Source organism: Chelon labrosus, assembly GCF_963514085.1.
Source record: "Chelon labrosus genome assembly, chromosome: 22".
In the NCBI taxonomy this organism is placed as follows: Eukaryota; Metazoa; Chordata; class Actinopteri; order Mugiliformes; family Mugilidae; genus Chelon; species Chelon labrosus.
Window position 1 is genome coordinate 21,119,623 of NC_140355.1, and position 25,376 is coordinate 21,144,998.

Below are 25,376 nucleotides of genomic sequence, written 5' to 3' on the forward strand. Positions count from 1 at the left end.
ACGGTCCAAATCCTCTGGACAGCAGTCAGTTAACAACTTCACCAAACGTCCTGTGGTAACAGAGAGAAGGAGGCTGCACAGTTTGATAAAGTTATTAGACCTTTAGCTGCTATACACCAAAAACGTGCCAGAGATATACCGTATTTAGTTTTTTTATCTTGGCTACATTATCCTCTTACAACACGCTGATGAAGTACTATCAAATGCTATAAATCTATAGGCTAAACATATCTGCAGCACCCAGTATTGATAAGCTGTTGTGTTCTATTAGTTGACATTGTTGCTGTGGTTGTAGAGCGTGTTTTTTTTTGTCCTTGATGTCATTGAATGCACCACGCGAAAGACAGAAGTTATGGTAGAGCTGAGAGTTTGCCGAGCGAGAGTCACGTATCAGCAGTGACTGACGGTGTTTATGGTGCTGACGTGATCTACAGCCGACAGTATCCCGTGTTCAAGATTCAATAAACTTGCAGAAAAGCCTCCGTAGCTTATTTTGTGTGAGACGCTACAATACGTATTCACATCAAGAATATAGATTTCACTACGTTCTACTGTGTTTTTATGTGTGAAGTCATTGACTAATCAACGTCAACACCACATATTAGTCGACTTAAAAAAATCTGAAGTCATTCAACCTCTAGCGTATGCATGTGACGTACTCATGCTAACAGTTTCACCCCAATTCACTGAGCGTCAAGTGTCAGTAAGTGTTCTAAGTGTGTGTAGCAATGCACCTGCAAAGGCACCAAAGAAGAAGAACGCTGCAAGCTGGTAAAAATGGATGTAAACGATGCTACGTACGTAAAAATGCTCCAAAAATCTGTTCTGTGTGTTTAAAGATTTGCTTTAAACACATTTGTTGGAGTTCAGGGCGCCAACAATGTGTTTTTGTGAGTACCAGCGAATGCAAACACAACTTTAGACTCCTGCTGCACTGTGACAGAGTATGTCAGAGTATATTTACAATCAAAACGAAGATTTCAAAGAAAAAAACGGTTGAATTATGAGATTGTAATGTGCATTTTCAACTTCATGATCATTTTAGACCAGCTTTCGTATTCGACTCTACAGACCTATGACACAGACAATGACAAAAGCTTAATTTTGACAAGTTCGCTGGATTTTACTGTGCGTTAAACAAAGAAACAAGTATGTTACCATGACGACCAGGTTTTCAGTGGTAGCCCCCAGCGCCTCCAAAGACTCTGGTTCATCAGAGGGTCTCTTGTAGTGGAAGGCCGTCCCTGCGATGTCAAACTTCCTGGGCCAGTCGATGGTCCACGCTCCGTTGATGTAGTAATCATCCTCTTCGGATTTCAAAGCTACAATCACAGAAACAGAAGTGATGTCATTGCCATTGCTCCTCTTCATCATCCTCCCTGATGTCAGTGATGGCTTGACGTCTCGACAGAAACAAACACAGAGAGAGAGAAAGAGAGAGAGACGCTGCCAACGAAGACATTCACGAGCGCCGACACGTACATGCGTCTAATTTAAGAAGAGAAAGACAGCACAGTTCAGGTGAAAGCCAGGACGAAGCTCATGAATACCACTCTGTCTGGTTGTCAAAACAAAAGCCGGTCTCCAAGCACAACAGATCTGAAAATATCCACTTTCTCCGCATTGAAATGGGGCCAAATTGAGGAGAAACAGTCCAAACAACTGGCTATTCTGACTCTCTTCTGACTCGTGCTCTGCAGATCCCCCCCTCTGCAGCGCTCACGCAGTTTACATGAACAATAGTTTACCGCTCTTGAACGTGTCTTTTTCTGCACATCTGGCACTGATTGAGGGCACTGTGAATTTTTTTTTCGTTTACACACGTCTTCACCAGTATCCCAGCCTCTAGATTTGTATCGTCTCATTTAGTCAAATGCAAACTCTTCTGCCCTAAACAGAGACAACGACTCAGACAATGCTACACGAAAGAAAAATATTATCATTATCACTGAGGTCACAGATGAGACTCATAACACAGTTGCAAATTGCTTGGACGGGAAAATCGAGTCCAACGCAACCGCCAAAATTGCACTCTTTAAACTTTGATATATAGACATCATATCCCCTTGTAATCCTGGTGGACCAGGCAGCTGTCACCACTGCCCTATAAATCTGACGCAGCTCCCTGGTTCAAAGTGTAACTTAAGCCCTCCATCAACACCATCCGCTATAAATTCAACACGCTGTCACATGTCTTTCTCTTGCTAATGAAAAGACACAGGGCCCGGCTTAATTGAATCCGGTCGTCTGATTTGTTTTGGTTCTGACGCTGCCAGGGTTGCGAATAATTTATTTTTTTTATTTAGTCTGAAAGCGAGCGGATGAGTCCGGACGGTGCCAAGTGAGCTGTCACACATGCAAAGCTTAAGATTTAAGAGTTTTACTGCTTTTATGGCTTCACTGAAAGCAATGGGGAGATTAAACGATGGCATCCTCTGATTTGCTCTCGACAAAGACGCAAGGAAATCCCTGGATATGTGGTCGACACAGAGCGGAACAGATAATACGAAGCAGCCTGATGTTGCAAACTGGATTTAGCAGCGATTGATGGATCGACAACGAGAGGAGACTTGCAGCCGTGCTAGTGGCTCTATGAAGTCATGTAAGAGCAAGATCATTTCAGATCATTTTCTATTGACCTTCCTCATGATAAATATTTAGTCTGCTGCATAGAAAAAGTCTTTTTCTTTCAACATTTTGTGTTTTCAAAGGTGCAACTCATCTAACAGGTCAATATCATCAGAATAACCACATGGGTTTTTTTTAAACATTGTGACTGAAATGTATGCTAACACTTGTAGGAGGAGCTAAAACTGTGGCTAGGTGAGAATGTTCACCAAAAGCTAACGTTAGCATGCTAACATGCTCTGGGCACCAAATTTCATGGCAATCCATCCAATGGTTTCACCAAAAAAACAACCTCAATGTCAACGTCACCGAGATGCTAGAGGGAAATTAAAGTATTTAGGATTGATCCTCCAGGAACCATGAATATCTTCACCAAATTTCATTCCAATTCATCCAACAGATGTGTAGATATTTCAAAAACACGAAACCACAAGTTTTCCAGCCGCTAGATGTATATGAAAGGAAATCAGCAAAGTCTTAAGAGTTTATCCTCTGAGAACCATGAATATCTGCACCATATTTCATTACGACTCATGATGTAGTTGTGTAGATATTTTACTCAAAACCACAAAACCCCAAAACATCCAGCCACTAGATGGAGATTAGATGAAATCAGCCTCAAGTCTTAAGAGCTTATCCTCTGAGAACCATGAATACCTGCACCAAATTAGATGGCTTTTAAGAGTTTTGTAGTTATTTCACTTAAAATACAAAAGTGAACCTCATTGTCATGATAGGGGCAAAGTAAAGGAAATCTTTGCAGATCTTTGGGATATATCCTCTTGCCAAGAGCTGTGTAGATATTACACTTAAAAACACGAAACCCCAAATTATCCAGCCGCTAGACATATATGAAAGGAAATCAGCAAAATCTTAAGGGTTTATCCTCTGAGAACCATGAATATCCGCACCATATTTCATGGCAGGCCCTTTTGGAGTTTTGAAGCTATCTCACTTAAAAACAAACATGTCATCCCTGACAAAGAGTGAGAGAAAATTTAAAATAAATCAGGATATATCCTCCAGGTACCATGAATATCTGCACCAAAATTCCAATTGTTGTGAAGCTATTTCACTTAAAAACACAAAAGTCAAGGTGCTACTGACAGATTAAAACAAATCATCAAAGTCTTTAGGGTTTATCCTCTGGCTATGTGCACCAAACTTTAATGGCAATCCATCTTAGAGTTGTAAAGATTTAACATAAACTCACAAATGCTTAGCCTGGTGTTTAACACTCCATTTGGATTTCATTATGGGGCGTAATCAGCTCTCATTGGCTTCCAGGCTATCAAAGGTCCAGATGTCGTTAAGATATACCAGTTTGGACCATCCCTGGATGCCATCCAATGTCCCAAGGCTAATAAAATACTCCTTAAAGCGCTAATTATATGTGTGACTCTATCACTTGAAGGCTGCCACTTACCAATATAATTCTTTGACATGGCAACTTCTGTGATCTCAATGTGAACCGAGCCCTTTGGGATCTGAACCACCTCCATGTAGCCTGGAAGAGAAGGACAGGCGCCGTTAAAGGTTTCTCATTTCCACGCGATGCATTTTACAACACAGACATGTTACATATCATCATACAGACTGTGTAGAATAAATTCCAAATCACCCCAAAAAGGCAAAGCTATCCTGCAGGAGGACAAAAACAATCCCCCCTCCTTTTTTTTTTTTTTTTTTTTTTTTGCAGTCACACAGACACACAGTATTTTTAGATGGTTTACTAGCCATACCATAGAAGGAGAAATATGTTTTCTCTCCTGCTCTCTATAGACGACCTCATGCTACGGCCAAGTCCCTATCTCTGGTCCTGATTTCTTCAGTGCATGATGTAATTAATGGGAAAAATATTATGTTTTGATCTATATTCTGACAAGATGATTCCGAGTAGGTAAAAACAATCAGTGGGCGACAAATGCAAAAAACAGCCATGGGAGATTATCTTCCTGGCTCGTGTTTTTTTCTGATTTTGTCTGTTTTCCTTAATGCACAGTCGTCTCCACTAACTCTGCAACACATCAGCTGACATCCAATAGAAACCCTGAGGTGGCTGCTGTGTTTTACCTCCTCTGGGTAGAGACTCGTTGAAGAGTCCCTCGGTGGCCTCGCAGGTGCTGCCGTCCCCTCCACATACTCGGCATCGGTCTTCTTTAGCGTCAGAGCCCAGGATGTTGTCGCAGCCCACGTGCTTTGAGGCAAGCAAACACATTCAGAAAATGACAGTCAGCTGTGTTAGAATTAAAAACTGAAGATTCAGTGTTGAGGAGTCTGCACAAGCTCCATTATCTTAAAAGAATATTCACTTTCCTGCAGAGAGAAGATTGATTACACTCTTGTGCCTGTTTGTTAACAACCACAGCTAGCTTAGCTTAGCATAGAGATAGCATAGCTCTGTCTAAAACAAGCGTTTCACCTCAGGGGCTTAAAAATTAAGCCAAAAAAACTGCAGTTTCTGAAATGGCCACTAGAAGCTGGCTCCAAAAGTGATTCAAAGTCTTTAGAGATGGAATAACGTTCGATATAAATCATTTTCACCAGCAATCCAACATGTGTCAGTGCAGAGTAATCTAAGAAACATAGAAAAGTGTCCCCAGAACACAAATTTATCAGGTTTCACCAAGCAGCAACAGTAAAATGTTCGAAACTGCAGTTCCTGGTATGACCACTAGAGGCTGGCGCCAATAGTGAGTCAATCCCCATAGACGTCCATGTTAAAATGTGAGAATATCATATTCGTTCTTAATTTTAAGGGCGTGGCTGCTTTGAGTGACAGGCAGGCATCCTCACAGGTTGCTAGCTGTCTTTAGCCTTAGCTCCACTCATGTTGCACCTCTTTAAACCATGTATGAATAAGCTGGGAGTTAGATGAAGTCAGACCAAGATGGCGGCGACCAGAAACACCACTCTGAGCTTCAAAAACGCTCATCAGGAAACATATGGGAGAAGTTACGGACAATTTGTCCACCTTTATAAACAATCCCTGATCCAAATGTAGCAACAAAAAAAAAACATAAAGATTATTAATTAAAGTGTCAGATCTAGTTTCTTCTAATCTCTTTGGCTTTATATGAATCAAACAGATAAGTTTAATTATTGAGCTTAAGAAGGACTGGAAAAAGTATTTATGTGAGTTTAGACAGAGTATGCCTACTCCCCTTGTTTTCAATCTTGATGCTAAGCTAAGCTAACCAGCTGCAGCCCTGCAAAGTAATATATATAACAGAGTCAACAGAGCAATGCTCAATGATCGTCTCATCTGACTCTCAACACGAAGGCAAATAAACACATTTCCCGAAATGTCAAACTATTACTTAAAAACAAATAAAGCCTGGGAAAAAAAAAAAAAAAAAAAAAAGCTGAGTGGCACAGTCTGTGCAGGAGGGCTTTTCGGGAAGGATTTGTCTTGTTTGTTTATAGAGGAAGTCACCAGAATGCAAGGCTTTCCTTTTTTTATTTCTGCAGCATTCACTCAGTCCCATGGAAGTACAACCTTCTGCAGAGTTTCTGCAGAATTGGGCCGACTGAACTGAAGTTAAGCAAAATGCTTGAACCTTGAGCTTGGAAGTTCATCCTCAACCTCTGAAATAAAGGTAAAAATATATGTACTATGCAAGAAAATGTCAATTTATTGAGCCTTTAGTGATTTCATTCTACAAATTCAGGAAAACTACTGCTGGTTTTAGCCTTAAAGAATGACACGAGTCTTATCTACTCAGAGCTAAATTAGCGGTTACTGCTGTGACTGTTAGTCACTCGGCAGGTGTTTTTAGGTGGTATGAGGCCTCATAAAAAAAGGATGGACTCGGTGTAAATATAAAACGTGTTGGCTTCAAAATAAACTTTTATATGGAGGCCGTATGGAGCCCATTAAATCTTTATCTGTGCTCAGTTTGGAGTGATTGCTTCATGGCTTGATCGGTAATGCCTCGGAGCTTCACGGGGGAGGGGGAGCGGGAGCGTGAGGGGGGAGGGCTGCGCTGGTATTCGGTAGGTTTTTCGACTGAAGGTTTTCATTATTCAGCCTCGAAGAGCTGCAACACTCAGTGTTTTCTGTGGATGATTAGGGCTAATGCGCTACACGCTGGATGAAAAGGAGACATTCCTTCAGTTCACTTCTAATATTTTAGTACATCTAACAGAAAAAAAACAACTTTTATTTGTCAATGCAGGACTTTGCACTGTTTCTTTATGTGTATATAACTCTACAGCGGAGCAGTAAATTGAGATTTTATGCATTGCAATCATCACCAGTTTGCATCACGAGTGTCATGTGGGTTGAGCCGCAGCAGAAATCAATAAATCTGGATCATACCAAAGGTTCATGTGGATGCAATACATATCTAGGGCAATATATTTCAGCTGCAACACATCAACAAAGCTGCCAATTGCACGATTAATCGGTTACTGAGCAGAAAAAGTTGTTGGAAACTTACCAAGCTTTTAATTAACCTTCTTAGTTTTACTGTCTTTGGCAATAAACGGTTAACAGCAGCTGTCTGTCTTCTTGAGCATAAATAAAATCATCTGATCAGATGTATGAAACGTAAAACGTATGTTTTTTTAGCTTTATTGACAACACTGAATTGATTCAGTAGAGGAAGATGAACCGAGATGTCTCCAAGTCTCTAACGTCAGCTTTGTTCATCTTTCCAAACACTTTGTTTTGCAGCCTTCATGTTTCTGTCCCTCTTGGAAACTCATCACACGATATGAGGTTAATTTATCAGTACCAAGTTTGCAAACTTTGGAGCTGACAGGTTAGACACTGAAGTACAGACTCTGGCGAACAGGAGGATGCAGGACGTCGTTTTGCAAATGCAATGGCAACGTGCTTGATGACGCCTGCAAAATGTATTCTGGGATACCTGGCTGTACCAACCGCCCACTCGCGTTCTGGATGAAACGGGCGGGGCATTTGGTCAGATTCGTACTTTGAACTGGAACAACACTTGTGCAGGTTTACTCCACGTGCAGCAAACATTCTCAGAAAGAATAGAGAGAAACCAGCACATCAAGAGGTAATGTTTTCCTTTTGAACGATTTAGCAATGGTTGACACCACCCCTCTATATCTATTCTGATGGTTGCATGAGGTATTATATTTGGCCATGGTGGTGTTTACTTGTAACTTAAGCAGAAGGAAAAACTGTTGCGTGTGATTTTGCGCCAGAGACATCCAGTAAACTAAAGGACTTCAGCACGATTTCTTCAGTTTTCTACTTCATCTGGTGCCTTAACGGACATTTATTCAAACTAAAATCTGGGAGATTGGCCCTTTAACTGAGAGAATCTGCAGCGTAAGCATGTATTAAGTCTATTTCCATATGATGGCACGTTCATAAAACACCGCATTCCTGATCGGGACAGCGTTGGCTCAAGTACAAAAATATAAATCTGAGAAAAAGATCCCGGGTTGTATCATCGCGCGGACTTAACAAAGGACGAGCCGATAGCGGGATTGTAACAACCTTTAAGCTGCTTATGCGTGTTAATGCGGTGTGAAGGATTTCTGCCGTCACTCACGCTTCCACTCCTCTTTTAGATCTCTGCTTCTTACTCTCTCTCTCTCCGTCTCTCTCTCTCTCTCTCTGCAGCACATGTGCACATCGTAGCAGCTTTGAGTGTTTTCTTGGAGCTTTCCAAGCAGACAGTGTTCCAGAGATTTATCACGGCGTGGCAGCGAACCCAGAGAGCCGACCTCTGGATTCAGACTGGAAACAAACCTGTAATGCTCCTTTTGGTGGGGATTGGGATGCATGAGTGTGTGTGTGTGTTAAAGCCCACACTATGTTGTGTTTTTATATTACAATCAGAGTAACGTCGTGGGCACGGGCCGCCGCCTTTTCATGCCAAGCGGGAATCGAAATGTACGGTCAGGTGGAAGTCAAAGCAAATGCTGATTTACGCTTGTGAAAACAAAGACGCCATCAACTGCCAACTCCTTTCAATGAAACCTTATTCTGCGTTGTTATTAAATCACTTTTTTCCAAATATGCACTGTGCAAAATGATTATTCAATAAAAAAACAATGATTTTTGTGCTTTATTTACTAGGAAACAATCTTATTTGAGGCTGCAGGGAGCTGATAAGAGTCAGAAAGGAGCCACTCGAGCGTCATTCGATCACAATCGGCGGCTCAAAGGCCTGATTGTTCCTTGCCGAGAGAATGGTGCGTTTTTTGGGGTTTTGTGCTCGGGCAGTTTATGCATTTATGCGTATCTGGAAAGCAGAGCTGTCGGAGATAAAAAAAAAAAAAAAAAACCTGGCAGAGAGGCTGAGGAAACTCTTGCAGGGTCAGTTAATGGAGAGATAATATGTCGCTCTGGCAGGAGTTCGACAAAATATCAGTGACTAAGGATAATGTCAAAACATGCTGGGTCAATCCTTTTTTTTTCTCCTTCTTTTGTTTTATTGCAGTTGATCTGAAAAGCGATCGATGTGTCAGGTTCTGTTTGGACCAGAGTCAGCTACTGCATCGCTGCCTGAACCAAACGAGGATTATTCACATATTTATATCCTCTAATAGTTTATATCTACTCTTCGTCTTCGTGTGGAGGCTCTTGAACTCGTCCAAGAAGGTGATTCAGTTATAAAAGACTGGTGGAGAGGATCAGAACAGTTTGCTCCGTCTACAGGTGAGTATCTGGTTGTTGATAGACCCTGAAGTCATGTGGGATTCTGACAGATGTTTCTATTTAAACCCAGACTCCTCCACCAGTCCTTTAGAACTGAAGAAGCTGCTCAGATGACTTCAGGAAACTCAAGAAGACCAGCTGCTCTTGTTTCAGCTTGTTTTTGGATGGTATATGTTTATTAGTTTTATGTTTTATTAGTTTCCTTATGTCTCATTTACCCATTAGTTGCAGGACTAGTCACTTTGTCGACTTTGCGCTTTAAGCATCATGTCGACTAACAACATGGATGCCTCCTAGAAGACAGGTGAGGAGCCCAGTGGGTCGTTGCAGCAAACTAGCAGCAGTTCATAAAGTGCGTGGTAATACTTCACTAAAGATGAAGCCCATACTGCTGTCAGTTCCTGAAATACAACTAAAACACTACTGCAATGCATCTCAAAAGGCTAATGCTAATGCTAGCAGAGGAACGGTCCAAATCCTCTTGACAGCAGTCAGTTAACAACTTCACCAAACGGCTGAACATTAACTATTTGATAAATTTATTTAGACCTTTAGCTGCAGGACACGGAGAAGGCTTCAGACGCTGTGGAGTACTATTAAATGCTATTGACAGTGCTGAGGTGCTGCATGTTTTTATACAGGCTATACATATCTGCATTGCACAGTATATAGCACATGAGCTCTCTGTTCTATAGTCCTATCTTTTCCCCGGTCCTTTCGTAAAGCTGTGTGTTAATTCTTCTTGGACGTATCTGTGCTTACCTACTAGTAGGCTGCTACCTTTTTGGTTGTCTTTTCGTTTATTTGTTTATTTTCTTGAACATATCTGCCGCACCTTTTTTCGTCTTGTAAGCTCATTCAGTTTGATTTATTATTTTGTTAGTTTGACCGATGGATGGAAAAGGAGACGTGTCGTCCATTTTTTCCTACAGTCTATGTTCAAAACAAGGGCAGTTTCCTGTATTGAACATTGACGTGTACGGACTACTGCCACCTGCTGGTAGGGAGTGTTATTTTCTTTTGCTGAAGAATGCCAGCTGTAGTCTCTGCTGTGTATTCAAGTTCAGGAGGCAAGAAGCAGGATTGTAGTCGGCTTTGCGTCAGCTTACCATCACATAAAACCAAATACGTAAGTAGTAGAAGCATGAAGTGCAAAGTAAGCAAAGTAAAACTTAGCTTCACGTTGAAAGCTGCCTTACCTTACACTCTCCGTTGATGCAAATGTCCAGAGAGTCTGCCTGACACCGGGTGCCGTCTATGACTGCAGGAGAGCGCTCTGTGTAGAAGTTGTAGCCCTCGGCCAAGCAGTTCAACGCACAGGGCTTAACACCGCCTGGGATACAGATAGAGAACATCATCATTATCTGTAGCAGACAGCGTGACCTCGATGTAGAGACCAGCAAACGTCGTCCCGGGACGTTGCAGCCAGCTCTGGGATCTCCTTTCCATTTGTTGACAATAATAATCGTCTCTCATCTAAAACCCCAAAAACCTGACGTCACCGCGACTCCTGCAGAGATGGCTCCGACATCCATGCGTAGGTTATCTGCTGTTTTCACGTGGCGGCTCCCGGCACACGGAGCGCCGCGAGTCGGGAGGTGACGGATTTGACAAAACAGGCCGCTTTGATGAACAAGATCAGACTTGAGCTCTTCCAACGCCGAAGGAAAACAAAAGCTGTGTTTACATGCTTCCAACGTTATCACTTTTCTTTGAGCTATTTGTGTTTTTAGTTAAGTGGATATTTTCCACGAGTTGCAGACATCAAGGAGAGAACTTAGATGGGGGGGATGGGGAATGACACCAGGCCCGTACTCCTAAACTCCTGCCAAATACTATGATGGTAAAATAGAACTTCCATCCATTCTGGCTCAGACGGTTCGTGTTGATCCAGAGAAGGCTAAAAGAAAAATGAGTCCCAGCGCTCCTTCTGGGAGATTCTTGACTTGAGATGTGTCAAAATGTCAGTTCAGCCTGTAAAATCTCAGACTGGAGGAGCAGCAGCAGCGGCGACGGCAGCAGCCAGGACAGCGAGGGTCGTCAAACTCTGCTCAGTGTAGAGGAATCTAAAGAATTCCCTACGCATCAAACAGACCTTCAATCCGCTGGTGTTAACAGCGCACACAAGACAGACCGGCCTGCAAATCGTCTTTTGTGACACAGAAAGGATGACGGGAAGGTTTTCAGACTGCAGACTTGACGGAGCGAGCTGCTGCAAAGCCGATGTGCAGAGCTCTAGGGAGCTAAGTATTTATCATTCCAGTTTACATCGACTAAAGCAGGGGGTTTAAAAACGACTGGGAGTCCTTGACCGAGTAAGAAGCCAAAGACTTCCATGCAGTATGAGAGCAGAACTTTTTGTTTTCACCATGTCATATTCAAAGTGTGTTTGTCTGCTCTGTCAATCCAGTATTGGGAAATGTGAAGAGGCACTTTCAAACTGTTCATAAAAACTACGACACTGATTTTCCCCCCTACTGTGGCAGGCCAACGGGGCTTTGAATGCACTGTCTGATGTGATCTCATGAAGCAGAGTCATCAACAGTTTGTGCAACATTTTTGCTGTATTCCTATCATACTTTGCACTTTAGAAAATAAGAACACAAGGCTACGCTCACTGGCCACTTCATTAGGTACACTTGTGCACAGTCCTGCACTAGATCTTAGCTCCATGACGGTATTCAGCATTTGTTTCAAGTAACTGAGAGAGATGTTGATTCAACTGTGTTTTCATTCTACAGGCCGTGGTCTTGTACCAACACATGACTTCTGATGTTTCTGGGACGAATTGAAAGTGAAATATTTGATCTATTTTAGCTCTGTTTTTGGTCTCCACCAACGGATTTGCTCGTACAATTTAGTGCAGGGTCGTTAAATAAGAATCCATTCACTACTGTTCCCAAAGAAGTGGCTTAGAGACATGTGCACATTCTTATTCAGCAAGAACAATGTCAGATTTGTATCTATTTACAGTAACATGCTAGCTAACGTTAGCCTTCCATGCACCATGGGGAAAGCCGTGATAGACGCATGATACCACTTTTACAAAATTTGAATAATCAGAGGATGATCTGAGATGAACCTGAGCGAGGTCCGGGCTAGATTATTGGGAGGATAGAATAAAAAGATGGATAAGATGGCCCAGCGCTCCTGTAGTCTGAGCCCGGCATCAGTCTTAAGTAATTTGTTCAATGGGAGTCCGTGACTGTTGACTGTTGCTTGTTTTGGTATTTAATATAAAACACTGCGCAAACGGTTGATGCCGCAGAGCCTTGAACTCACCGCCGGTGTAAGGTTTCCAGTTGTAGTACTTCCCACGGAAAGGCATGCTGTCAAAATCGGCGCACTGCTTCTCCCGGAAATCCCGAGCTCCTGCAGGACAGGCCTGCAGAAAAAAAACAAACCAAAGAAGTTGAATTGTAGATGTTTAAAGGAGCATATTAGGGTTTTTAGCATGTCTTATACCAGACTGAATATACTTTAAACAATGTCTAAGCATTTAATTTGCTTGTATACAACATGAAGTGACCTATATAATGGAAAAATCTACTTGGATGATTGGAAGTTGGATTAAAAAAAGGAACACTCAGCAAACAGTAGGCTTCTGGTTTTGTTGCCAGTAATGGATTCACATAGAGCTGCATAAAAACGTGCTGTCCATTAAGTTTAATGCTTATCCTACAAATGTTATGATGTCTGGAAATTAACACCAGCATCGCCACGCAAAGATAAACGTCTAAATTTGACAAAAAAAAAAAATAAATCTAACGTCGACAACATGAGCCTCAAAGAGTGGAATAAACATCCAAACCTCTGAGTCTGCATTCATACAAGTCTGGAGATGCAGGCTAGCACGTTGTTGCCATTTGACTTAACTGAGTTATCCTCTTAGACTATTTATTTACTTTCGCAGACAACAGCATTATTAACAGCTGGACAGAGTCTGTATTAAGATGTCACATTTTATTTTCAGGCACTAAAACAGACTCGTTTCGCGGAATTCCTGCCTGGGAGGACTGTGTTTTGCGTTTGGAGGGAATGCTCCTGCGCAGATTTATGGTGGATGATGAAGCATTTCTTTGGCTGGGTAATTAGAAACATAAACAGAAGACGTAGACAGCGCTGCGCTGGTCCGGGCTGGTGCAGACCTGGATCTGGCTCGGATTCTTGGATGCCCTAACGTGGGATGGCACTCGCTTTATTGGTGTGAAAAGGTCCATAGAAACCCCCAAAACACACTCCCCCGGGACAAATAAAAGCTCTCAGGTCAAAGCTGTATTTCAAATGCTGTAAGTGTTCCGTGCTGGAGTGGGCCATGGGGAGTCCAGGAGTCCACTTTCATTACCAGCTCCAGTGTTTTGCCAATGTGGCAGCTTTAAACTGTCACATCAAACGCGCAGATCGAGTCCGAAGAGACGGAATAATATTATTTCAAATGTGTGCTGGAATGACAAAACAGGGAGATTTACAGGTGTTTAAAGGACTTTAAAGTTCAACTGTTAGTTGCATTATTGATCAATCTGTTGATCTGCTGTTTGAAAAGCACTAAAAATTCAACAGGTCACTGGGACAGGAGAGTGTTTGGAGTTCCTTCATACTAAACTAATATATTTTGTTTCTGGCCAATCAAATAATCAATTTAATATGTATGACAACACCAGCGTCCTCCAATTTACCAACGTGAAAGGGAACGCTGCTAATTTGAGGCTATTCGTGGTGCCCAGAGGATGAATCCTAATGATTTTGGTGATCCTTTAGACTGCTTATCTGACGACACGAGCAGCTAAACGTTTTAGTTTATCCAAAAAAAGATCTCAACATCTAAATATCTATTGCACCAAGCAAGATTTTCATGAAATCCTGAACAAATATTCATGGTGCCCAGAGGATAAATCCTAATGATTTACTCCTTCTGTTCTAAATGTATAATGACTAATTTTACACATCAAGGTCAGTTAATTAGTGATGAGAAGTCTGTCTTGACTATAATATCCAATAAAAGCTTTATTTCGAAATGATATTCATGGTGCCCAGAGGATGAATCCTAATGATTTCAGTGATCCTTTGGACTGCTCATCTGACGACACGAGCTGCTAAAAGTTTAAATAAAGAAAGATCTCAACATCTTTTGCACCACCCAAGACTGTCTTGAACATATATTCATGGTCACCAGAGGAACATATATTCATGGTCACCAGAGGATGAATCCTAATCATTTCGGGGACCCTTTCAACTTCTCATCTGACAACAAAAGCTGCTAAAAGTTTTAATTTATCCACAGAAAGGTCTTTTACACTGGCTGTATTGTCATGACACTTTGAAGAGATACTCACGGTCGCCAGAGGATCAATTCTAATACCATTAATACCACCACCCTGTATGACAACATGCATGATTGTCATGGAATCTTAAAACAGACATTCAGAGTCACCAGAGGACGAATCCTAACAATTTTGGTGACTTTTTTGACTTATCTTATGTCTTAGTTAGTATTTATCAAAACAAAGATCTTAACATCTATTGCACAGCGCAGGATTGTCATCAAATCCTGGACAAGTATTCACGGTGCCCAGAGGATGAATCCTAATGGGTTTGGTGACCCTTTGGGGTGCTCGTCTGACGACACAAGCTGCTAAAAGTTTTAATAAGATCTCAACATCTATTGCACCATGCAAGATTGACATGGCACTTTTGATAGATATTCATTGTCACCAGAGGATGAATCCTAAAGATATCCTGCTCCTTCCGTCCTCTAATGTCCTAATGAAAAAGGGAATACCGCTAATTTTACACATCAAAGTCATTTAATTAGTGATGAAATGTCTGTTTAGACTATAATATCCAATAAAAGCTTTATTTCAAACAGATATTCATGGTCATCAGAGGATGAATCCTAATCCTTTTGATGACCCTTTCGACTTCTCATCTGACGACACAACATGTTTTAATTTATCCAAATAAAGATCTATAGCTCCATGCACGATTGTCAGGACACACTGAACAGATACTCATGGTCACCAGAGGACTGACTCTAATGACGTCTGGGATATTTTTTGAGTTAATCGACTCAATAAATGTAAGGATTGTCATGAAATTTGGTGCACCCATTCCTGCCCTTCTGAGGATGATTTCTAACAATTTTTTAGATCCCTTAACTTCATCTATCTCTTATATGGCGCGATAATTTATCGCATTAGCTCCATTTCTGCTAAATTTGCTAAATTCGCTCGCTGGAAAAACAGCAACTAGAGTATATCTGTACTGAAGTACGTTAATAAACTGCTGAAATATCCCTTTAATCATCTTTGAAGCTAATCATTAGTGGAGTCTAGACAGCAATGGGCTAATCTAAATATAAAGTGATCTCTCATAGGACCAATACCAGTTTAGTAGCAACAAGAAATACATAAAAAGTAGAACCCCTGGTTTATGCATGTGAGTATTTGTCATTATGCATATATCTGGTTCCCTCTCACACACATTTCCTTGGATAAGGTGTGGTCAGTGTGATGAAACGGCGGTTAGGGGGGATGTTTGTTTTCCAACAAAAACACTCGGTCCTTGCTCTAGAGCTGTTATTTTTAAGCGCTGCGGTAAAACATCCAGCGGGGCCCGAACTATTTCAATTTTCACCTAGCAGAAAAAAAAAAAAAAGCAGCAGCAGGGCCACCTAGAAATAGTTGAACAGAGATCTCAGCTCGCGGCCATGTCAAATATTTGTTTAAAGCTTTGCTCCAGAGCCCTAAAAAAAGAAAAAGGAAAACGTCTGCGAATCGCTTTTTCAATGAAATACGCTCCGAAGCTGTCATCATCGTTTGACTGGAGCGGAGTGTCCCGAACAATATATGAACTGAAAAGTGACAAAGGAGCGAATAAACCCGAAGACACCGGGGGGATATTGAATTTTCGTTCGTCGCCGTCGTTCCAGGAAGGAAATATGTCGGAGGGCTTGACGTGCAGCCTGTAAAGATAACATGTTCTGCAGAGAGGAGGCAGAAGTAGAAGCAGAAAACTCACATCAGTGTTACAGGATCTGTATCGTTTCCTCTCTCCGAGACAGTACTTGCCTCCTCCGGACGGCCTGAGAGACACAAGACAATTAAAATGAGTGTCAGTCAGTCAGAAAATCACATTGAACTCTTAAAAGAAACCCTCTTTTAGGATATAGGAAGTAGTGTTGGTGACTGAAACAAAAAAAAATAAAAGGTCTGTGCCAGAACACAAAGTGTGTTTGAGTGCCAGCGATTCATTCATGAAATCCAAGCTGCCTTCCCGGAGCTCTTTAGTGTGACATGACATTTAGATTTTTTTCGGGAGAGAAACCAAAAAGTCCGTAACCTCTCTCCCTCTCGTTCGTCTACTCTCCGACCGCTCATCTACGACTATCTATCTCTATAAGGGTTTGTTTTTCTTCTCTTATCATCTCTCTCCTTCTTCTCGCCTTCACCCCCTGTCCCGCCAACGTCCCCCCCCCCCATCTCCCTCCTTTCCCCTCCACGACTATTTCCACTTCACTGCTAGAGAAAGACAGGCTCTGTAATGAATGTGTTGGAGGCTGGTCTGGATCTGTTTTTTCTGCCTCCCTCCTCCTTTGCACTGATGCCTGAGCAGCGGCGATCACCTTTCACAGGTGTTCCACATTATGCCCCCCCCCATCTCTTTTCCCCCCTTCCCTCTGGTTCACCCTTTCGTCCCGTGACGTGTTTGACGTAATACCTTCGCTTTCAAAACAGAGGAATGCTGCAACGGAGGGAGGATAAAGATCCCAGATGTCTGCCAGCCAGCCAACCAGCCAGCCGACGATGCGCCGGTCAGTGATTTGTCTGGTGAGGACGCATAGGGGGGTGAGGTTGGAGGAGGAGGGGGGAGGCTTTAAAACAAAACTACGCATCCCTCTAATCTCTAAAGAAGGAGCTCTGTCTTAGCTTCCTGCACATGCTACACGGCAGACCTCAAACCGCAAAGACTTTCAACACAAAGATTGTATTTTCTCAGCAGTTAATATGATAAATATTCGTCTTTGTGATGATTTTAGCTCATTTGCAGCTTTAAATCTTACAGAGAACGACATTTAAAGGTGTGTTTGTCTTGGTCGACACGCGCAACAGTGATTGATCGTCGATTTTAAGACATTCTCCTTCGCCCTGTGGGTCAGTTTTCTGTTACAGCCACTCATCCCTTCACTTTAAGTGACACTTTGCACCTAATAACTTATTCTAGACTCGTCAGTTACACCAAATTTCTTTTTAAACCCGCTTTTAAGTGGCGAGGATCAAACCGGGACCTGCTCAGCAGTTTGGCGCTGCAAGAAAGTGTGTTTAAGTATCTCTGGGTGTTGTTCAGAAATGTAACTACGCATTGCTGATTGATTGGTCCGTTTGGTGTTTCTGTTTTAGTATTTCTGGCTGCTTCTCCATCTCCATCGCAATTTTCGAATTGATTGTTTTGGATCAATAAAGACGGAACACATGGAGGAAAGGTTAACTGAGGAGGTTCAAACATTTGTTCGACTCGTCTTTGGTGAAATTTCAGCTAAAGTTGGTTGAAAGTGAAGCAGGAAGTCGAAACAAAGACACAGCGCCGACTAGTGTTTGGGTGGAGTTGTTACAGGGAAAGGTCAGACTGACAAGAGCACAAGTATAAATGGATCGCACCGGCGTAGGCTACACCATCTATGTCCCACAGTGCTATATAAGAGCCTTTAAGGATAATGCTTTTCATTCACCAGTCAGTTTACGTTCCAACCTTCACATATGGTCATGAACTTTGTGTAGAGACCGAAATAAAAGAGTTGTAACTTCAAGTTGTTGAGCAAAATGATCCTCATGATCAACTACTATGAGATGCTAAGTAGTAGGATGTCTGGAATACCACGCCTGTTGATAAGCGGATGAAAATGGATGGAAACTCTTAAGGTCAGGCATAACATTATGACCACTGGCAGGAGAAGTGAATAACATTGACCATCTTGTGATAATTCACTGTTCTGCTGGGAAACTTCTGGACCTGGCATTCAGTGGTGTGGAGGTTACTTAGACATGTAGCACCCAACTAGACCAGACCAGGCACCCCCACCCCATAGCAATGACACTCCTTGATGGCAGCAGCCATCCCAACACAAAAACGCTTTAGGAACAACTAAAAAAAACATGAAGAACAGCACAAGGTGTTGACCTGGCCTCCAAATTCACTAGATCCCAAACTGATCAAGTATCTGTGGGATGATCCACAGAGGCCCCTCCCCTCAAAGGCCCCCCCACTAACAATATTCTGCTACCAGACACCACAGGACACCCTCAGAAGGCCCATGTCCATCCTCTGATGAGTCACCACAAGGGAGACCTACACAATATTAGGAAGGTGGTCATAATGTTATGCCTGATCGGTGTATATCCCATAGTTAACATATCACTTCCTTTAGTTCCAGACCACACCCCTGTCCATTACAGTCATAGGTTGAGTTAAAAGCTTCATCACATCCTGCAGGAGTTAACCATGAAATTAAACACAGTCTAGTTGCTACAATTCTACACACACATCCATACAACACACACACACACACACACACAAACACACACACACCTGTAGGCAGGACCTGGTTGTGTGTGTTCAGTTTGCTGTGGCTTACTTTGCCTACTTACGCTGGGCTGTCACAGTGCCTCATGGAGGAGGAAACACCGCCCCCACAGGTCCTGCTGCACTCCCCCCACATCGACCACGGACCCCAGCCCCCGTCCACGCTCTGAGGCCAGGTACCGAATGCCACGCACTCCCCCTGGTAGCACCACTGTCCGGGCAGAAGCAGAGAGAAGGAGAGAGACTCAAAGAGAGACTCAAAATACTTCAGTGTCAGTTTTACAGTTTTCCAACAGTTTAGGAGCTCACATAAATCCACGTGCATGGGTAGAGAGTGAAATTTAGACTATACACAAACTGACTGATGAAGTTTTCCTACATTAACTCAACCCCCCTCCTTCTCCATCTTTAAAACCACGTATATACACAAAAAGTAACTGGTGATTACACCATCACTCATCCTATGATGTCTATTTCTGCATCAGTCCTGTAGCTGCTCCTCTCTAACCGTTCATTTTCTGTCCTGGTTTACCCCTTTACCTGCAGTTTATTTTATCATTAAAGGAATAGTTCAGCATTCGCTTTTTCTTATTTTTTTTTTCATAAACTGATAAATCTCATCCTGAGTTGTCGGGACGTTCCAGGCTCCGGTTGCCCTGGTAACGCCGTTCCCGAGCACATTTCAAGTTTGGATTTCGATTAAAATAAATTAAAGAATGGCAGTTTATTTGATTTTCAGTTTAATAAACTAAATCGAAAAGTAAATTCACCTTTTGTCCTTTAATATGTTACAAAAAATAAAACTGACAGAGAACTAAAGGAGAAAACAGCTGTTACTTGATTCATATGAAACCAGAAGATTTTGTAGAAGAAGACGAAGATAAATACTGAAAACTACACGGAGCCTAGTCTTTACTTAGTCTAGATGAAATAAAGTCAATGACACTATGGGTATGAACCACGGTCCATGTAGTTTTTGGTATTTTTAGTTTGGTTTTAGACTCTAAAATAAAAAAAATAATGGAGACTACTTCCTGGACCAGTGGTCACCATGAAGACTACTTCCTGGACCAGTGGTCACCATGAAGACTACTTTCTGGACCAGAGAAACCTGGACCAGTGGTCAGCATGGAGACTACTTCCTGGACCAGTGGTCAGCATGGAGACTACTTCCTGGACCAGAGAGACCTGGACCAGTGGTCATCATGGAGACTACTTCCTGGACCAGAGAAACCTGGACCAGTGGTCACCATGGAGACTATTTCCTGGACCAGTGGTCATCATGGAGACTACTTCCTGGTCCAGAGAAACCTGGACCAGTGGTCACCATGGAGACTGCTTCCTGGACCAGTGGTCACCATGGAGACTACTTCTTGGACCAGTGGTCACCATGAAGACTACTTCCTGGACCAGAGAAACCTGGACCAGTGGTCACCATGGACACTACTTCCTGGACCAGAGAGACCTGGAAACTCAACATGCTGTTTGCTACTTCCTGTTTCAGTGAAGGAAAATACAGCATCATTTCTGGTTTTCAAAGTGAACTTCAAATACCAAAAAAGTGTGTGTAAGCCCCTTTAAGGTGGGTTAGCTTGGGTTTAGCCTAGCTTAGCATAAAGACCCAGGAAGTAACCAGGGCCAAACGAACACCAATTAACACCCTGAAACAGACACAGTCGTTTTTATTATTTTCCAAACTGCAGAACTGTTTCTTTCATTAGTGCATTTGGTTCCATTTGTTCTTAATTTGTCAGATTCTGTTTGTAATTCTGCTGCACACATAAAATCTTAATTAAAAGAATGACTTCTGGTTTAGATTTTGTGTGTTTTTGCAGCAGAGTGTGTTCAGGTCTGGGCTGCACTGTGAGCTGGTTTCAGAGGCAGGTGAGCGGAGCGCTAAGCCCGGAGATAATCCGTTCAGAGGTCCAGAGAGGCGAGGGGATCAGAGACGGCCCTTTGTCTCCCCAACTGTGTCAGTGGGTTAATAACCCAGAGAGACAGGGACAGTCAAGGTGAGGGCTACGTTGGGCCACTGTCCTCTTTCTCCTACTCATTCACGTCCTGAGACGCTGTCTTAAGGGGATTAGCGGAGGGAGCGAGGAGAAGACGGTATACGTCCGTGGGTTAATTTTTAAAACTCCCCTCTGTTTCCGCCTCTCTGCCGAGCGCCCACCCCCCTCCCAACCACCCACAGCCTCTGCCTCCGTCTCTTCCTGCTCCTGCTGGAGGGGCCTCTCTCCATTACACGCTGGGTGAGAAATGGCTGACAGTCGTATTGCTTTGAAGCCGTCCCGCCGCTGGCTCTCCTAAAGCTGCTCCAAAAAAGCTGTTCCAAAGCCCCCGGGGCTCAACCTGGGGCCCCCTGTGTTGTCCAGGACCCTGTCCGTGGGCCCCGGCCCTCAAAGTCTCCACTGAGCTAATGGTAATCACGGGTGACAGCTCGTGACACTCTCCCATTCTTCCCTTTTAGACGTCGGACCATCCGGTGACAATGGCCGCCGTAATCCGTGTTAAAACTGTCTCCTCTAACCTGGCTGGCATCAACAGCGGACTGATGACCTAAGGCCTGGCCTGCTTATGTGTGTGTGTGTGTGTGTGTGTGTTGTAGCATTAGCGCACACTCAGGGAATCGTATCCCTTCCCACAGTGAAAGTCGAGGCAGTGAGATCCCACCAGTTGAGCGGTGACTGCTGCACACACAGAAGAGCGTACGAGTGCTTCATGTCCCATGTGTGACGGTCACAGGGTTCGTTCAGGAGGACAGTTCTAGTTTTATTTGAAGTTTCCACCTCTGAATCTTCTTCCCTGCAGGAATTCGCTGCAGGACTGACGTCAGTTTAAAAGCAAACCTTAATATGCGTCAGTTTCCTCTGGATGATGCACAGAAGGAGGCTGCAGGAAATGTCACGAGGACAGTTTGGTATTCAGATGAAGTCACAGCAGCAAGGCCAGATAAATTAAACTCATCAGGTCTGATGAAAAAGTTGACGTTAAGCTGCCGAGTAAATTCGACTACGGCGACTGTAAATTTAACCGTAGAACACACGTGATTTTCGTTGCGTTGCTGCTGTCTGATTTGCGTAGGGTAGGAGTGTTTCCCCGCTTCAGTCCCTGATATTTTCTACAGGTGTGTGTTCGAGTGGTTTTCCCCCAACGTTAGCGTTTGTGTATTAAATCAGAAGATCGTAATAACTTTCAACCAGGTTTTTACGGCACCATACCGTGCTCAGCTACCATCCTGTCACAGTCTTGGTTAATCTGGCATGTTAACAGATGAATAAAACATCACTAAAGGTAGTTTTACTTTAGCAATCGCTAGCTACGCATGTTTGCCATTGGTGGTTTGGTGGTTAGCGCTGATGCCTCAGAAGGTTCTGGGTTCAAAGCCATTGGCCAGCTGTGTGTAGTTTGCATGTTCTTCCTGTCTCTGCGTGAATGAGATCTTTATGGGGGGGAGCTGTGGAGTAGTGGTTAGAGGTGACCCACTAACCCCCAAATTGCTCCCCGGGCTGCTGCCCACTGCTCCAACTGTACACGCTACTGTGTGAATGAATAGATGGGTCAAACACCATTGCGGGACAATTAAAGGTTAAATTAATTAATTAATTAATTATGCTTTGATACTAGAGCTAGCTAAGCGGTCCTGGAATTTGCATGTAATGGGTTTATTTAGTATAATGCTTATGAATCAATATCATTTAGTGGTAATTTACAACAGAATTCATTTGGTCATTTTTATCGTCAGCCATTTTTGCCATTTTTTGACTATGTCCCCAACGGTTGTCAGTGGTGCAGGAAGTCTGTGCCTCCACTGGACAAGTCTCATATGTCCCAGGAATGGGTGGACCAAATTTCAAGTTCCTAGCTCCATTATTTATTTATTTATTTAAGGAGCTATTCCTTAACCCTCTGAGGTCTATGGTGTAATTTTTGACTACTTTTGGTTTTACCTTCATGTTTCATCTTAAAAACATTTTACCTCTCCTTGTTTTGTGTCATTCTTTTCAGCACAACCTCACATGTGTGACTTTACAGTTACTTTTTCATTTTGACATACTGTATTAACACACTGGACTTAAAACTACACTAAAATATAAAATCCGAGCAGGAAAAAGTTAGATTTTTCACTGTGACAACCACAAACATGTTTAATGAACCACTTTTATAACTTAGAATGTAAATCTAAACTGTAAATTTCAAAAGCTTATGTAAAAATTTAGCAAACAACAAAGTTATTTACAACTATTTACATTAAAATGTGCAGGAAGTGCATCAGGCATTATTTGTACAACCATTTACCAAACTATCAGGCATCACAATAAGTAACTTCCAAAGGTCACAAATCTGTCAAATCTCAAAACTCGCTTCTGTCTTTTCCCTCCTCCTTAGCGACTGTTGCTATATAATTTTCTGATTGGTTGAAGTGATGCATTTTTCCTGCACAGAGGTTTTTTTTTTTTTAAATGCATTGTTGTACTTCAGTTTATTTTGATGAGGAGTATTTATTACATTGAGTTAAAGGTGACTGCTGCAGAACGGAAAGAAATCACGCTCTTTTGCTCTGCACATGTGCACAAATCGTGTTTCTAGAAATATGCACAGATTTGTTGTTGTTTTTTTATGTTTTTGTATGCACTACCTGCACACGTAAACTTTAAGAACTCGTCTTATGAGAACACTTACCCCCTTCTCGATGCTGCCAGTCTGACACAGGGTCCCCTCTGCAGCAGGGATACTGTTGGTTACACAGCGGTTGCTTTTGCTAAGGCACCAGAGCTCTCTACACACTTCCTAGGAAAGAAGGCAAAGGCAAGTTGGTCAGAATAAATCAATTCGTTTGTTAAATTGTTAAATCTGGCTGTTTCTGACAGCTGTGAGAAGACGAAAGGACCGAACACAAACGGCGTGTAAGCAAATCTATAAATCTGCACGATTGGGGATCAAATCAGAGGAGCTGATGAGACCACATCAAGGGCCGCTGAGAGGCATCTTCAAGAGCCCCATGTGCTTCGGATCATCGTGCATCTTGAGCAATACGCCGAGGGTCAGCGGGTGCTCTTAATGTTCTCTTATGAGAAATGAAGAGTCAGCTGGATCAACACCATGACTAACGTTTGCTCACGTTCACCTCGAGACCACACGGGACCGTGACATCAGTTCAAGAAATCCTATTTTGGCTTCTTGGGGGAAATCAAGAGTGAGCAATGGGCCCCCCCAAGTCTGAGATAAAGACGACGTGCAGGCCTGACAAATATCTTTAGTATTACTGAGTGATCTGAGCAAACATCATCACTCCTGCGTCTAGAACATGAGGAGAATCCATTTAGATTACTAAGAGAGCAGGAAGACAGCACTAAGTTGCCCTCAGATAAATAACAGCGTAAAGTGAACACATGTTACAAGGACTGAGCCGCACAACCTCGCATTAGATTACCCATTAAACCGAACCGGGTCGCGTCCCGTCTCCACTTCAAAGGCTTTTACAGGACAACTGTGTACGGCAGAAGAGCAGACCCATGAAAGAGAGTTATGATCCCACGCATAGATCCTGACCCCGGGGTCAGTAAATATGCCACGGCCCCGCAGCTCCCTGAGCCTGTCCAGATTAAATAAAGCAGCAAACTGCCGATCTCTGGCTGCAGGGACTCCCCTCGACCCAGCTGGTTTCAATAAGCCGCCCTGCAGCTTCATTCACTATCTCAGCCATGCTAAAAGGTCAGGGGGCCGGGGGCCTTAACGAACGGGGACGCGGGCCTGATGGATTTACGTTAGGAGAGAACAAGCTGGCGATAAAAAAAGGGCAGGGGTCTCGCTAATACAGCGATCAAAGGTTGTTTGTTTGGGGTCTGGAAACCAGTCGGAGTAAAACCGAGGAGTGGGCCGCATCATTGTCACGAAATTATTGCTCTAAATAACCCTGACTTCCTCTCTTGACGTCTGTATTACTTTTCCCACCTCTGACACAGTGATTTAACATCTGCACCGCCCCAAACTCGACTTTCAATCGTCTTTAAAATCTTTAAAATTTAGCCGAACCCCCCCTGAAGGCACCGTGGGTGAAATATCGCCGTTGTGTGACTCTGCATCAGCGGTTCCCCGAACTCGTTTGGCAGCGGCTCCAGAATCCCAAAGCAATCACGACTCCGTGAGCCGTTCAGCTGAAGACAGATTTATTTTTCGCTTCTATTGTCTGAATTTATTAAATCCAGCGTCGCCAGAGTTTTACTGACACCAAATAACCCGGCCCGCCAGACTGCGTGGGTCCTGCGCAGTCGCCGCCGCGAAAGGCCGTTTGATGTCTGGCGGGTTGGACGGAATAAAAGAAACACCTGTCGGGTTTAATGTGCAGTAACAATAAAGCTTTAAACAGAAACTAAACACTATACCTTTCATGAGCGGAGGATTGATGGCAGCATTAGTTTCAGTTCGGTGTCACTAATAAACTGTGTGTTTATGTGAACATGTAGGTGTTCACTTTAATCTGTGGAGATTTAAACAACCTGAAAATCGGCACTATAATAATAAAATA

General features: G+C 42.9%; 1 protein-coding gene across 1 annotated transcript in view; it reads right to left on the reverse strand.

The window, feature by feature from the left end:
- Nucleotides 1–25,376, reverse strand: part of adamts6 (ADAM metallopeptidase with thrombospondin type 1 motif, 6) — a 70,755-nt gene that overhangs the window by 17,576 nt on the left and 27,803 nt on the right. The window contains 8 exon segments of the mRNA XM_084571875.1: nucleotides 1,159–1,322; nucleotides 4,055–4,135; nucleotides 4,702–4,825; nucleotides 10,471–10,604; nucleotides 12,554–12,656; nucleotides 16,289–16,352; nucleotides 18,913–19,058; nucleotides 23,531–23,638. Coding sequence (XP_084428001.1) covers nucleotides 1,159–1,322; nucleotides 4,055–4,135; nucleotides 4,702–4,825; nucleotides 10,471–10,604; nucleotides 12,554–12,656; nucleotides 16,289–16,352; nucleotides 18,913–19,058; nucleotides 23,531–23,638 — 924 coding nt within the window.